The sequence below is a fragment of the Osmerus mordax genome, chromosome 16 (assembly GCF_038355195.1).
Source record: "Osmerus mordax isolate fOsmMor3 chromosome 16, fOsmMor3.pri, whole genome shotgun sequence".
NCBI lineage: Eukaryota > Metazoa > Chordata > Actinopteri > Osmeriformes > Osmeridae > Osmerus > Osmerus mordax.
In genome coordinates, this window is record NC_090065.1 from 11,463,432 (window position 1) to 11,480,003 (window position 16,572).

General features: G+C 38.4%; 2 protein-coding genes across 2 annotated transcripts; both read right to left on the minus strand.

Moving 5' to 3' along the window:
- Nucleotides 1-6,207: 6,207 nt before the first annotated feature.
- Nucleotides 6,208-10,533, minus strand: ttc19 (tetratricopeptide repeat domain 19). The gene is made up of 10 exons (XM_067253499.1): nucleotides 10,275-10,533; nucleotides 9,962-10,053; nucleotides 9,734-9,844; nucleotides 9,185-9,223; nucleotides 8,947-9,003; nucleotides 8,758-8,819; nucleotides 8,297-8,400; nucleotides 7,978-8,141; nucleotides 7,403-7,565; nucleotides 6,208-7,138 (listed from the first exon to the last, which is right to left on the minus strand). Exons 1-10 carry the CDS (start codon nucleotides 10,531-10,533, stop codon nucleotides 6,993-6,995), a joined length of 1,197 nt encoding a protein of 398 aa, XP_067109600.1. The 3' UTR covers nucleotides 6,208-6,992.
- Nucleotides 10,534-12,265: 1,732 nt separating this feature from the next.
- Nucleotides 12,266-15,469, minus strand: LOC136959005 (zinc finger protein 569-like). Its single transcript, XM_067253187.1, has 3 exons — nucleotides 15,419-15,469; nucleotides 13,920-14,073; nucleotides 12,266-13,811 (listed from the first exon to the last, which is right to left on the minus strand). The coding sequence occupies exons 1-3, from the start codon at nucleotides 15,467-15,469 to the stop codon at nucleotides 12,481-12,483; spliced, it is 1,536 nt and encodes a 511-aa protein (XP_067109288.1). The 3' UTR covers nucleotides 12,266-12,480.
- Nucleotides 15,470-16,572: the final 1,103 nt, after the last annotated feature.

Here is a 16,572-nt window from a genome sequence, read left to right on the forward strand (position 1 = left end):
TGTGTACGTGTGTCTGTGTGTACATGCTCAGTGCTCAATTTCAATCTGTCCATGATTCAACTATTAGCTTGGCACAGCCTTAATTTCATTAGGGAAAAGAAAAGATCGATTTGAAGACTATCAAAACGGCTTTCACTATTTCTAATATAAAGGACAAACACTTAAGTACTGTACGGTCAGTGATTCTGTAAAAGGTCAAGGATTCGGTTCTGCTTTAGATTTGTGGGCCTCACCCCTTTTGTGCATGTACTTTTTTATGTATTACAAAAATATATGTTTTTGAGTTAATTTGTGAGTGTTCTTGACTGACCTTCTCTCACACCACATTACTTAATACATCTGTGATCATATCAAAGTCAAAACAAAGACACAAAATACTCAAGTTAAAGCAGGAGCTAGAAACGGGTCAGTAAGTGGGATCATGAGGGAGATTCCAAAATCTTTTGACTGTTGTTTTACGGGATGTTAAGATCAACCCTGAGTGGGCATTCACAATCTGCCAGCCAGTCACTAATATGTCTGGTAGTCAGTGTTATGCAAAGGGGATTATGATGTAGAAAATGTTTTTGAGAAAAGATTACCCAATTTAAGTGTAATAGTGACCAGAGAGCTTATGTACACATGACATTTATAGAAAACATTGCCTTGTAGTCCATGGTAAACCAGTGAAACACAATAAAGGATTGGTCTCTCTGACTGTAAGGTCATGGGAATGTCTCGTACCCCTTGAGTAATATTCCATGGTAGCAGACAGTTTTGTCTGTCAGATGCCCAAGAGGCTGCTGGAGAATTAAGATGTTTAAAATCTATTTTAGGGATCTAATTATATGTATACACATTTTTAAGGTCCAAATTACAGCTACTGTTTTTTTTTCTCATATTATGTTTTCCGTCTGAATTGTATAAATTATGCTAGATGGAGATGCATGAAACAGAAGTGTTTTACAGGCATTCCAATGGTCAGTACACTTCTCTCAGTATCTCAGATCAGTCTGGCTCAAGGTAAAGGAGGACAGTGACTCAGCAACAGAACACATTTGATAATCGGAAACCCAGCACCAGACCCACAAATGCAAATCCTAATATGAATATAAACATCCTAAATATATAGTTGTGAAAACACTCCACAGAAGACACCTACAAAATAGTATTTGATTGATTAAAGGTTTAAGAATGCTTGTGACAGAACCTGGTCATTTAAAGTAGAATATTTGTTTTAGAACAGGGGTCCACAACTGATGACAGTTTTATCCAGACACTAGACAAAGGCATACACAATTGACACTGCAGTTTCAAATTTTGGTGACATATTATCTGTTCGAATAGATTTTGAATAGTTAATTCTGCTGATTACTATAAGCAGTTGTGAAACTAATAAATCACACAGAAAAAACATTTTCAGTCATGCATCTAGTCTGGAAATTGATGAATGGATCACATGGCCAAAGAAAACAATAATCAAAAAACGTGTTCTCAGAGGTTAGCGTAGCATGCCGTGTAACTTCTACAAAGCAGTTAGAGTAGAGTAGGAGAGGCGCTGAAATGAACAGTTATGCCACTCACGATGGTAATGGGTGGTATCCATCTCTTGTGAGTTTATAACTCTCATGGTTAGCCCACACGCAGCTTGCATTAAAATAGCATGTCATTCAAATTCATGGAATGGATGTTGTACATACTGTTTACAGCTGCACAGCATACACTATACTGTTGGAAAATTACTGGTTTTGATGGGATGTGTTTAAAAGGTATAAATATGATATGGAAATATGCTAAATTGACAGGTAGTCATAAGTTATCTTCCCTCTTATGTAAATATGTCCACAAATTACTGAAAGAGTGAAGACCTTACCCTTTCAGAATTCATGGGGACCCATCACTGTGGTCATTCATTTACATTCTGTCTATCAAAAGTTTCAGATGCTTCAATTCAACAAACCAATTACACTGTTAGACAACTATGACTGTGTCTGCAAACTTGAACATTTCAAGAGTTGCCATAAACAAATGTGTCACCTCAGTAAAAAAAAAAAAGCAACTCAATAATGATTTACAACTGTTATGATGTGTCGTACAACACTTGTCTCATCGATCATAAACATATCCACATACATAAGTGAATGTTTGAATAGAATTCAACAAAAGATAATGGCATTCAAATTTTTTGGGGAAGTGCTAGTAGCTATAAATATGTGATGGACTGCAGTGACAACCCCAAAACACAAAGCATTATAACTGTGTCAATGGGAAATTTAAGTCCTTGCCTCTGAGCTTGGAGTCAGCGACACAATTCAAGGTGACTGGAGTCAATGTGTGTATGTGTGTCTGTGCATGTGTGTGTGAGCAAGGAAGAAAGCGACAGAGCTTACCTCAGCATGCTTACTGTGAAGAGCTTGCAGCAACAGCAGACATCGTAGTGCACAGTAAGAACTTGATGAGAATTAATAGGCAAGGAGAAAGGGAGAAGAGGAGAGGAAGTGCGTGAATGAAACAGCGAGAAGGAAATAGATGAGAGGTATGAGGAGAGAGGGAGTGATACACAGATACACTGAGAATGGGATAGACTGTTGGATAGAACTCTTTCCCTGGTTCTAAAAAAAAATCACACTTGTCCATATCCACACACATACACATTCTGCATTCTCTCTTTTCAGTATCAACTTATATTACTAAAGTTCGACTCATATTTCAGTCCCTCCCCCAAGTTCCATTCCCTTCTCTGATTGGTTTCCTACTCTAGCAAGCATGTGACCGGGGAGATGACGCAGCAATAAATCACACACTTGTATTCACATGTAAACATGCACAAAATAGACATAGAATTGAATATTGTGTAGATATTGGATATTCCCAGTAACACGCACTCGCACTTGGCATTGCACGTTGCTTATCATGTGACAGGAACATTTCTCAACGTTTGTTAACTATTCTAACAAGCTACCATACCAACTGACTAATTTCTCATCAACAAAGACCTCTGATATCACTTTTTGCCTCATTCCCACAATCATATGGAGTCTTGACTATAAGAGGCTATGTCATTGCACACACACCAATACATTTGACATTGAGGAAATGTGTCTACTTGCATCAGTGAAACAGACACCATAGTGATAAAAACCAGTGATCAAGAAGCTAAGGGGTTTCCATGGTGATAGACAGGATGGTGAGCGCATGGTACTCCACAAGATGGCACTCGTGACCAAGGAGCAGTTTCCCAGTACTGTAATAGGATTAGTTTATAATTGGGAAGGGCCAGGAAGCATGTAATTAATCAAAAACATCCATAACATCATTATCAAATAAAATGCCCAACACAATGTTTTTTTAGACAGTTTATAAGGTTAGTGATTGGACAAGGGCCTATTTATTTTTTTTACTGCTGAATTCATGATGGATTGATGTTCTTCAACAGTGTATTGTTGCAGCTTTTCTGACCCAGATCCGACAGTTCTCATCAATATTTTATCATATGGTTAATATACTCACCACTTCTAAATATCAAGTAACAAGCAATATCAATACAGCAGAGTAACAGTCATTGGAGGCTAAAGCATTACAGGTCATTCTGAAGTCTGAAGACCAGGATAGGACAGTGGTGATGAGGGACCAGCTGAGTGGACAATACTTGTCCCTCAATACTGGAAGATGTACAACAAATAGTCATTGTTCATCATTAAAGTTTAAATTAAAGTAATAATTCCCAGAATAGGACCTATATTCCTGAATAGAACTCAACCAACAGTCTAACAGTTGTTGGCCCATGGGTCAAAAGGGTATGGAACCATTCCAAACCATGATATGCTCATGAATTAGTCAACGCATATCGATAACCAATCTGGCCTGAGACTAGGAAGACTCACCAAGACCAACTGTGCAGAAGGTTTATTCTGGAAAACTCTGCTGCAATAGTTTTGGGAAGGCCCTTTCTTTGTCAACATGATTTGTTAGCACCCATGCAAGAATCAAGGTCCACATAGAAATCTTTTGTCAAGATTGGTGTAAAAAAATAGACTGGTTCACACAGACCCGACCTCAACCCTTTGGGATGAGCTATAATGCAACTATGACCCAAGCCTAATCAACCAACATATGTGCTCAGCCTCAATGCTCTTGTGGTTGAATAGAAATAAATCTGACAAAAAAATATATAATGGTAATCACCTAAATAAATATTACTTTGATCAATACATATCTAAGTGAAGTGATACAGAGGATCCACATCAGGACTTGTCTTTTGTTCTGCTCTAAAAACAATAAAACTTTGTCATCTCTCTGAAACAATCAGATCCATTTAATTATTAGATTACCAAAACTGATGGATTTAGCTATTTGTAAGTCTTTAATAAATAAATAAATTACAATCGCAGCTAACACAAAAAGTATCTGGAAGAACAAATTAAGCACACAGAACAAACAGAAAGGACATTTCCAAAGGAAACAGTGAATTCATTTGAAAAGGGCATCAAAATGCTTCGACCTACCTTCTCTCTTGAAATATTGGGATTGCTGATTCCTCCAGATGCATGCGTCTGCTGCTACCCAGCAGTATACCTACAGCCCTCTAGTATGATCCTCTCTACAGAGGGCTCTTTTATAGGGACGAATTCAGAGAGTCTGTGTGTTCTATGTAATTAATATTGACAGCCTTTAAAGAACAAAAACAGCTATTATCCATGGGAATAGACATATTATTAGTTATAAGTCACAGGTACAGTATGGACAAAGTTAGAGCAAATTGTATGCACAGTGCCAGTGTTATAAAGCCAAACTGTGACGCAATTTATGTTTACAGTTGCAAACATACTTTGTTCACACCATACAATTATAATCAATAAAACTTATAATGACTAAATGCGTTCAAGGGGTTTTGGTACGGTCTGTAACTGTATCAGACTGATGAAAAATGTACAATGTATGGTCAGCATAAAATAAAACATTCAGTAATGCACAGGATGTTATGTCTTCCATTTGGACATGTCCTCAAAGTATTAACTATATTTGAGTACTACAAAATTTTGCTTAATGTGCTTATTACTCTCTAAGAAAGATAATTGGACACACTAAAAGCATTATGCCCCAACATATTTGTTAGTATTACTACAATAAACCAGACTAATAATGACAGACAAAAGGAGTTTTTCTCTAATGATCTTTCCTATTAGAGCAAAAAGGTAAGGAAAACTGCCTAATGTCAAACGCCACACAAATACACACAGGTTCAAAAGTACTGCATATGTAAACACACACACCTGAAACAAATTGTGGTAAACAGTGATTAAGCACATATAGATAAATCTGTGGGACAGAAGAACATGCTATGTATTTCTTTCTCAGTGGACAATGGTCTCACTTAAAATTGATGTTTTGTGGTAGTTAAAGACAGTGTATGGGAACAGAGCTTAGGCTCCCACAGGTGTAGCATGGTTTAAACAAAAACTTATAGTTTACTTTTGTTGAGGTGAACAAATGTTGACATTCAGTCCCTTCAAATATGCTGGTTAGGTGGCTGAATGCCCAGTTTAATGCACAGCTCAAATGGAGTAATATCACAGAATTATATGTAGTGTAATAATGTCCTTTTATGTAGATAAAAGGACATTATTTAATGTTAACTGAAATTATGTTTATGGTTGTCAAGTCTTGCGTCACCGAGTATCGTAATGGGATAAAGTTGTTTTTGTGTCTGGTCTGCGTAAGATGCATTATTACTTAAAACACGCTCTAAGATCCCCTTAATACTGAACAACGTAGGCTGCTGCCTTTGTTTCCAAGCTGTACACTAAACAAGCTATGTTTATGCTAACTTTGTTTTTTAAGTCCTAACTATGTAAACATGAATCGAACGTCATAATAACAAACACAATCATTCTTCATTATAACTGCATTTCTATTTACATGACATTGTTTCTAGTGTGTTCTCTTCTGAAAAGAAAGCAATCAGCCCACCATCCCTGGCAACCAGTGAATCTGGAGAAGGGTGTTATATCTTCTTCAAACAATCTAGTATTTGTGCTTGTACTGCTCATTTTGTACATAAAACGCTTTCCAAATTAGATTTTATTTTTTATGATCAGTTGTAAGGAGTAAAAATAATGTTCTCATCTAAAGGCTGATGAAATGTATGGGTAAATAGTTTTGCTTTACATTAAATTTTGTTCTGTAAATTTTCACTTTTTTAAGCTCCCCAAAAATACATAGTCAATGTGAATGTTTCAAAACATTCTTTATTGTAATTACAGCAAACAGATAACTTGCCTTCCCTCATCTTGAGAAGACAATTACTTAACATTACAACAATAAGATGTACTGTGATTACAGAAGGAATAAAGTAAGGAAAGGAAGGAGTTGCACTGTGCTAAGATGACCACAAAACTCTGTTCTACTGTGATCTCTTAAGGTGCATGAGCTGCCACTGTACGCAAGCTTGTTTTCTGGTACACAGGCTCTGCCTGGGAACTACAACACAGCTCTGTAAATTGAAAAAGATTACAAAGGGCTCAATTTAATTTTCATTTTGGATGCTGCCAATGCCAAAACTGTTGAAGTCCGGAAAACTTTTCTTTTCAACGGTTACGTTACAATAATGCCTGTGGTGGTTTAAAACGATTAGGTATGACACTGGTTAAAGCCACTTTAAATACAATGGAGAGAATCCTGGTTCTTCATGTGAAAAGGGTCACAGTTTAGTATGCAGGGATTACAGTTTTGTTACAGTCAAGTACACCATGTTACAGTATGAGAGTCTGACAAAATGGCACATGAGGGGATGAACCTGTCTTGTTTGTAAACAGGACAGACTTTCTCACACACTGGGAATCCCTTCCAATGCCTCTCCATTTCATTTGACATACAGAATAGATATTACATTTTGTTATGGGAGAGCCTCAACAATTTTTCTTGCTGTGTTTAATTTGACTGAATCAAATCAGCAAAAAAACAAAATGACTTGAAGGTTGATCTTAATTTGAGGTCTCAGTCTTTTGTCTATTTCACTCTTGGGCTTCCTTAGGTTCATTCCTCTTTTTGTCTACCTCTTTCAGCCCTGCCAGGATCTGCTCCACAGCCTCTTCATCTCCCACAGAAAGGGCCAAAGTCAAAGCCTCTTTATAGAGATGGACTGACTCATCCAAATGACCTGTTTCCAACAAAAACAAGAGATGAGCCAGAACAAATAAGCAATAGTTGTGATTGAAATCTTAAGGAAACTTACAAAATACAGAACCAAACAACAAGAAAGGATGACACACAGCTAGTAATTGGTTAATAATTAGTCAACTATGAATTGCCATGGAGTCATACTGTGAAACAACAAATTTAAAGAAATTCTTGAACAGCATGCAGCAAACAACTTCTCACCATGAGTCAAGTGTTTGCAGAGTTCCTAGTCACTGCTCATTACCTTGGTGGAGCAGGATGCCAGCCATGTTTCCCATCAAAACGTGCTGGTCCGGATGGCCGGCAGCCCTGCTCAGATCCACTGCCTTCTTCACCAGAGGAAGGGCCTCATCGTACCGCCCCTGTTGATCTAGAATTGTGGCCAGGTCGCTCAGAAGCACAATGGACTGAAAGGAAAAAGGCACAAAATGTTGAACATGATACCTGAGGAAATCACTTTAGTGCTTACAGATCATAAAGTAAAGTTCAAGTTGTTATACAGATACTACATTTACATTTACATTTAGTCATTTAGCAGACGCTCTTATCCAGAGCGACTTACAGTAAGTACAGGGACATTCCCCTGAGGCAAGTAGGGTGAAGTGCCTTGCCCAAGGACACAACGTCAGTTGGCATGACCGGGAATCGAACTGGCAACCTTCGGATTACTAGCCCGACTCCCTCACCGCTCAGCCACCTGACTCCCAGATACTCAACATTTTCCAGACTGGATCGGTGAAATCGTAACTTGATGGAAGGAAACTATAAAAAAATCTTTTCAAACTTTTAAAGTGATTATATTGTGGAGCTCGGACGTACTTGCGGATGGGTCTCCCCCTGCTCCTCCTGGCAGATCTTTAGGGCGCTCTGGTAGTCTCTGGTGGCCTGGCTCGGGCGCTGCGTGACAGCCATGTACCGGGCTCTGGAGTCAAGGCAAAGGCCCAGCAGCAGACGTGTCTCCTTGCGATGCTTCTTTGCCTCCTCTGGAAAAGAGCGAGACCCATTGGTGAGGTGGTTGTATGTGCAAGGTCAAAATCAAAGCTTAATAGAACAGGTTTGTGTCATTATGGTTATAATGTGTGGATCAATCCTGTTTTAAATTCCTTTTTATTCATTCCAAGAGAGATCTTGAACTGACCTGCTTGTTCTTCTGATTGCTCCTCTGTGGAGGTTTCCTTCTTCTCCAGCTTGGCTTTAAGAGATTCAGTGCAGAACTGAAACCCATGCTCTGCCAACTCCTTCCTTGGAGGAGACAAAAAAAAACAGATACCATAAAAGTCAGGAAACAATTTCATATTTTGTTACTAGAGGAGTAACAAAATATGAAATTGTGTGGGACAACAAAATGTTGATGATAAACACAGCGATACTTGTCACCATTCAAATAATTCCTATTTTCTTTACGCTCTTTTTAACTTACATTAGGGTGTCCATTAAGTTTTATCCCTCTTAATTTAATATATTAATATCATATTTTAAATTTAAGGATGTCAGCACTGTTAAATTTTTTGTAACAGATTTCATCTTTCAAAGAAGATTAAAATGGCCAAGCATTTTCTGTCACCTCTGACTATGACAATTCCATTAAAATACACTTACTTATTTTGGCCAGCATATATGGTAGCAAGCTTCAAAGACATCTCAACGACTGCATTGTCATCCTATGGTTATAAATAGGGAACCGACAATAAAAAAAGATTATTGATCTAACAATAAGTTTCTTTTGTAAGACAGGTGGTCGGACCACAAAGGCACCCAGGCCATTAAGCTCTGAGATTAGTAACTCACCTGTGGTGTTCCTCCGGATAGCATGAAACTCATGGCTGCTTTGAAGAGTTTTTCTGCCTGGAAAGAAGAGCACACACAATTCACATATAGCACCAAAAAGACATCCATAAGATGATAGGGTGTTCATAGGGAAAGAGTGCGACAACAGGCAAAACCATTAAGCTCTACATGTGGGGAAAGCTAAAACGAGGAGAAGTACTGAGCATAAACACAGAGTATTTGGACAACCTGCACTCACGTTGTCCAGTTGACCTTGGACATAGGCCAGGTTTGCCATCTGTAGACAAAAACAGTGAACAAGAGGTTAATTGATCGATTGCAGTGATTGAGCTGTGTTGTAGTCATAGAAACAATGCAGCTCATTACGCTCCTGTTACAGTAGGTAGCACAGAGGAAGTAGATTATACAGGGCTGAACAGCGTTCAAGAATGTCTGTGTTCTGTAAAAGAATAGGTAGACAAGGATGTTTCTCTTTTAATGGACAGATGTGATTAATAATATTTAAACTTAGTCCTTATTTTATTAAGAAATTGTTGTGTAATGTCAGGTATCTTAGATCAGGTCAAGAGCTGATTTCCAACTTCATTTCATCCTATTTTTACTCACATCTTAATCTTATTGTATGATAATAATCCTTTACTTCTTGATAGATATGTGTTATATTGTGTCATAGCTCAACACACACAAACAACATTTTAATAGCTTTAAAAACCGATATGTATTTAATAGTATCGACGATACGTAAAATACATTTTGAATGAATAGGTTGTTTGTCATTCACACTTACCAGGCTGTACGTATAGATAATGGCTTTTGTGTTGTGGGACTTATGAGCCAATGCTATTGCCTGATGAAGGAACCCAGAGGCTACTTGAAGTTGACCCCTCTTCATACTGAGCTGGTAGTGAGAATGTGAAAGTGGACACAAAAGATATGAGAAACATTATCTACCTAAAAACGGACAACTTTAATGCAAGGCATTTTTATTATTCTCATTAGTCTCACTGATGCTTACTTTGGCTTTTTTCAAAAGTAAGATGATCTCATCCTCTTTCTTCTGGGCTTCATCTCTGGTATCCTCCTCAGTTTGACCAAAGAGCGAAAATGCTGAAGAGAAGAAGTCTGGTTAGGCTATCACTTACTAGACGGGATATTTTTACTATTAGCCTACTATTATTTTGACACGTTACGGAATGAATGCTAATTTATTGATAGTCCCTGAAACAAATTAAATATTTTCTACTCAATGGCCAAGGATCGGTTCAATTATTTCGAGGCTCAGCCCATAGTGTAATATATCCTACGTTAAGCCAAAACTAAAGTTTTACCCATTACACTCCAGATTCCATAAGTCCAGCAATTTGCACGATTCCTAGTACCATTTTGTTCACTGCCATGCATTGACCTTCCCAATACAGAGCTGTACGGCTCACTTAAATTAGATGTTACAGAATGCTGATATTGCATCGATTGTACCCTTGCACGAATTAGACTATCAATTGACAAACTGTGGCTGCTAGCCGGAAAAAGTTGTTTTATTTTACTTGTGTTTCTAAGAATCACACGACTGATATAGGGTAGCGCCATTTTTAAAAAAATATTTATGAAACAATCACGTGATATCAACGTTATCTGCGTATTTCAAACCTTTCACAATAAAAGTGCGCACTGTCTTGACAATTAACAACAACCCTGACAACACTAACAAGGATATCTGATGACTTTATTGCCTTTGCTAAAAGTAGAAACCTTTACACGCCAACAAGAAGATATGTCTTCAGAACTTGGTCAATTGAACAATAATAAATCAACTAAGTATTCCTCATTGTCCAAGAGCAATGGAGAGTAATCTGTTCGAAATCGGAATTGTCCCCAAGATAATTTGAAATGCAGTTTCATGCAAGTTTCAGATGGAAAGTCCAGCTGTAGTCATTTAGCATTTTAGCAGACGCTCTTATCCAGAGCGTATAGTACAGGAGTTGAGTGATACTGAGGGGTCAAAGACAGACATGCAAACAAGTGTTGAATATGATTACTGCTTATCTTCTTAAATGCCATTGGTGCCCTAAAATACCTTTGTGGACAACGTTCTTCCATCCGATATGTATAAAACAACTCTCAAATTTGTGTCTGCACTACACTTAATGTGATCTTATCTTATCCAAATCATAGTGCTGAAGGGCAGAATACAAATGCACTCAATGTACTACAGCAATTATTTGGGTGTTTGTTTTTGTGCAAGAATTTGTAAATTGATGCACCTGTAGTCTACGCCCATTAAACTCAGATAATTGGATGGCAGATTTAGTCAAAAGCAGATTGCATTTCTTACATTTTATTTACATCAAATATTGGTGTTAACAGCTCTTGATTTCTTCATAGATATTGTTTGTCAGCAGTCTACACAGTAGTACACAATGCACTTGGTTCTTATTATATTGGGCTAAAGCTTCAATGAAATTTTTTTCAATTAAATTTATTTTATCAAGAGGGACAGTACATTCATGAACATTAAAATGTAAATGGTTTTTTAAAGGAATTTTACAGTCTCATCTTGCTGCCCCTCGAGTAGCACTGGTTGCTGCTGTTCTAAACTTGACGAGGCTGCATAGTGGTGTGGGGGCCATGTTAAACCGGATTTTAAACATTAAACAACAGTTCTTAAATGTGATCAGGTTGTCCTAACTTAAAAGTCTGTACTTATGGAGGACTGAACAGTGATGGTGTGATTAAGGTTTTTTGTCAAGTATTTTAAGAGCCTGTTTGTAGAGAGACATGGCCGGTGTAAGGGTAGTGGAGTTGGCAGTAGACCAGGTGAGTAAGCAGTAGTTAATGTGAGATAAAATTCATTTTTGCAGGGCCATGAAAGTAAACAACTTACCAAAAGGGAAAACATATAATACAAAAAAAGGCACTTGGTGAAGGGGATTACAGGGGGGTTGCACTCAGGACTGGCCTGTCTAAATAAAGGTCAGTGTGGTAGAGAGGGTCTCCACCACCTTACTTACTTCTGAGGTATGTTCAGTGAATGAGAGCCCTGGTTTCAGTATCAATCTGGGTCGTGCAAACCAACTTAATTTTGCAGGTACCACTGTAAAGCCCAAGGGTCCTGAGTTTGAGCCACTTGGAAGTAGCCTTTCTCCATTCAATCAATGCATTCATTTATAAATGTTAGGGGAAAGAGATACACTTGGTGGTCTGTAACCCATGGAACTATAAAGTTGTCATTCACTAAAGGTCAATCAAAGAACTGTTCTAGCTTGAATTTGCATAATCATCTATGATCCCCCCCCCCCCAAATATATATTTTCATCTATTTTAAAAAAATACTTTTTTTTTATATCAGTTTAGCACTCACTCAACAGTAAAAACCCTTAATGAATACATACAGTACATTTTAGTCAGTACGTTTTCTACCAAAAGCATGTGATGAAAACCCACCAACAATATCAAGAGGGAGACATAGTTGTGATTCCTTATTTTCCCCAAGGTGCTACCAGATAAGTCATTGGTCTTTCTGTTGGATACCTTTTCTCATTCTAAAGTGTTAGGCTTATGTCGTTTCATATGCTGACCAAGCTCAGGCCGTGACTTGAAAGCTTTGCCACAATCGCAGGGAAACGGTTTCTCTCCAGTGTGGTTCATCTCATGCAATTGTAGGGCGCGTCCAGTGGTGTACGACTTTCCACAGGTAATGCAGCAGTAGGGTTTTTCTCCTGTGTGTCGACGTGTGTGTATCAACAATGATCCAGATGTTCGGAAACTATCGCCACAAATGTTGCAACTGTAAGGCTTCTCTCCGGTGTGTATGCGTTCATGTGCTCTCAGGGCATTGTCATAAGAGAACATCTTTTCACAGTAAGAGCAATGGTACAGTTTCTCCTTCGTATGTGATAATCGATGCATTTTCAAGTAATGGGGAATTGTGAAGCTTTTTCCGCAGTCTGTGCAGCTAAAGGGTTTTTCTCCTTTATGATACATCTTCTGATGGCTTCTTAGATGAGATGACTGAGTGAAGCCCTTGCCACAATCAGTACAACAAAATGGCCTCTCTCCAGTGTGTGTTACCTGGTGTGCTTTCAAATGTGGGCGTTGAGCAAACTTCTTACCACAATCTTGACACGTATAAGGTTTCTCACCAGTGTGCGTTCTCCAATGAAGTTTCAGACCAGACATTCTCCTAAAATCTTTCCCACAATCAGAACACTGATAAGGTCTATCTTCTCTATGTATTACCAGATGAGTTTTCAGCTCAGCTGGTCTCTTGAATAACTTTCCACAGTCGGTGCACTGGAAAGATTTTTCCTTGGAATGTGTCCTTTGGTGACTAGACAGTGCCGATGAAGTCACAAAATCCTTTTCACACTCTGTGCAATGGTAAGGCTTCTCTCCGCTGTGTATCCTTTGGTGAGTGGTTAATCCCGTCAGGGCGGAAAAGTTTTTTCCGCAATCTTCACAGTGATATGGTTTCTCAACACCATGTTTGGGTAGATGCATGTTTAAATCTTTCAGTTTAATAAAACCCAATCCACAGTCTGAGCAGTGATATGGTTGATCTACGGTGTGTGTCCATTGGTGTGTTTTCAATTCTCTAAGCCCAAAGAATGTCTTCTTGCAGTAAGCACAGGTATGGAATTTCTTTCTTGAATGTACACCCTGATGTAACACTAATCCAGACATTGAAGTAAAACCCTTTCCACAGTCAGCACAGTGATTAGGTTTCACTCCTCTGTGTACATGCTGATGCATTTCTAGGTATGCCAGTGAATAGAACTTCTTCCCACATTCTGAGCAAAATTGGGCCTTCTTCTCTTCTCTTAATGAAGAATGGTTTAGTCTCGTAGAACGGTAGCTGTGCCGCTGTCCTATGAGAATAAGAAATAAAACATGCATGTTTATTCAACTATGCTTCAGAAAAGCAGTAGCACACAGAAAACATAGAAGATTCTAACACAGAATTGTATTTTCCTTACCAAGAAAGATACAGTCTTTTGATCCCAGCAGTTTCCTGCAGTCTCTCAGCCTCACAGACAGTTGCTTGAGGGTAGCACATACTTTTTGGCCTCCATCATTTCCACCTCTGTCATTAACCACTCTGGACTCTTTGTATTTGGATTCATCAATGTCCTACAAGTAGAATAAGAATCCAAATGCATTATTTTGAATACAAAAAAGAGAGTTTCACATATCCAAGAAGTATACATGGGTCTTATCTAGGTGTCAGGCCTACATTTATTCATGGATCCCTACAAGTCAACTCTTACTTACTCTCACTGAGCGCTAGCTCTATCTGTCAGGATACCAGATATAATAATCCAATCAGTGACCGACCTCACACCAAAACTCTGCTAGCTAAAAGGGCACTTTCCGCTTGAACATTCTAACATATGGAAAGTATTCCCAGAAGAATGAGGCTGTCGTTGAAGCGAAGTGGCAACGCTATAATATTACATTTAGGTGGTAAGTGGTGAGCAGCAGTGTACATCAATTGCATGTATTTCCAGCACTAAATCATATTTGAATGTTTTCAAGGCCGTAATCATAATATGTCTTGGGGTGGACACATCCCCCCAATATTCAAATCTGATAAAAATGTCCCCCCCAATATATTGATATATAAAAATAAACATAATATGCAGGGTTTCCCGCAGAAAGATCCGAGCGAGTGTGTTGCTTAGGCCAGTGGTTCCCAACCATGGTCTTCAGGGCACCCCTGTCCTGCATGTTTTAGATGTTTCCCTGCTCCAACACACCTGATTCAAATGAATGGGTCGTTATCCATCTTATGACCATTCATTTGAATCAGGGGTGTGTGTGTGTGTGTGTGTGTGTGTGTGTGTGTGTGTGTGTGGGGGGGGGGGGGTTCTGTTGATACACTTCGCCTTGGGCGCCAGGTGTGCTAGGACCGGTACTGCTTTAACTATTACTTTTAGTAGCGAGTTGTGGAAACGGGTCGCCATCTCTCTTATGGTTTAAAGTGGATTTTCGCCAGTTTTCAGCTTCGTTTCTCTGTGGACACTATCGAGAAGTTTGAAGTGGTGTTTTTGGCAGTAGATAATATTTTGTTGGGGCACAGTTTGCATTTCACTTTGTTTTTACCAATATCTTCAATAAAAGCGAAATAGTGTGAATATTCCCACGCCGAAAACGTAACACGTTCTGCGGCCATGATTGCTGTTGTCTGCAGCGTGATTCAAAGGCAAACAGTAGGCTACTGCGCCCAGGAAGTGTCCTTTAGGCAACAATCTGTATGGCTATTTTGTTGAATTCATGCAGTAACTTGGACAAGTTACTTAAACAAGTAGCTAACTGTAATAATATTACTCAATGTCAAAAAGTAACGCGTTATATTAGGCTCCTTAACGCGTTACCCCCAACACTGTAAATTCCACAGTCAACTAGCAACAAAGTAGTTACATCACACGCCGGTTGCGTAATCTTAAATTACACTGAATTACTAAAAGTTACTTACATGGAACACTGATTTTTCCTTGAAAACCTCGTTTAATTGAGCAACTTCCATCTCACTTCAAAAGCTGCAAAATCCTCTACACGTGTGTCCACTCTGTTTGTAGCTATACTAACCGAGAGTACTTCCGGTGTTGTTCCGGTGACCCATCAGAAACTGTGACCGCATGAATATTCGCGGTAGTAACATATGTTTATCTGAAAGTAAATTAAATATTAGGGTACATTTTCTCTGAAATTTTTCTAAACATGTATTTCTTTGAGACTGCATGCACGAGTTACATTTGTAATAACCTAGGCCTACTAAAACCTTACACTAGACCTACATTTAACATTTTAAATAATCATATTCTACTGTAAAGAAAAAACTAAACATTTAATGGACCAGAACATTGGGTAAGTTGTCAGAATAGGTGACTCCACTGTAACTGATTAATAAAGGAGTTAAACTTCTAAATATTGTACACGCACGTGCAGACGATGTGCAGCCGCGGACACAGTTTCTGATGGGTCACAGCTTACGGTGCAACACCTGGTTCGAATTGACGACACTTTTCAAAATAAAGGCACGATACAAAAAACGTTTAAACCAATTTAAATTCAGTTTCTACTTGTGCTTGTTACAGCTATATCATGGTGGGCACTGAGAGCCATACACATTGAGATTATCCAACAACACATACAACATCCATTACACAAAGGCTAATATAATTCAGTAAAACTCTATAGAATGTCATAGACAGAAAGCAGCATTAGAATAGCCTAACGGACAGTACCGCTAGGTGGTGGCTATACACCTCGTTGGTTGAAGTATGTTTACTTAACCCACAGAAGAACTACTTTGACGTTCAACATCTGGGGGCGGTAACTTGCTAACTAGCAATGTAGTTATGCTAGCTCTAGTCTAGTTTGTTTGCTATTTATTAAGATGTAGTTAAAAATATTTATTATACTATACCAGTGAATTTTTATTGATATTTAAGCAGTTAAAGTCCAGTGAATAACCTGAAATGGTACAAAGGTAAGAGGTAAACTGCCAGAGGTTAAAAATATTGTTTTAGTTTTTTCAATTCACGAAGGAAGACAGACAGACCATTATAACCCTCAAAAGTGTAGGTCTTTACTTTAGATATAAATTGCAAAGAAAGCCAAGGTGTC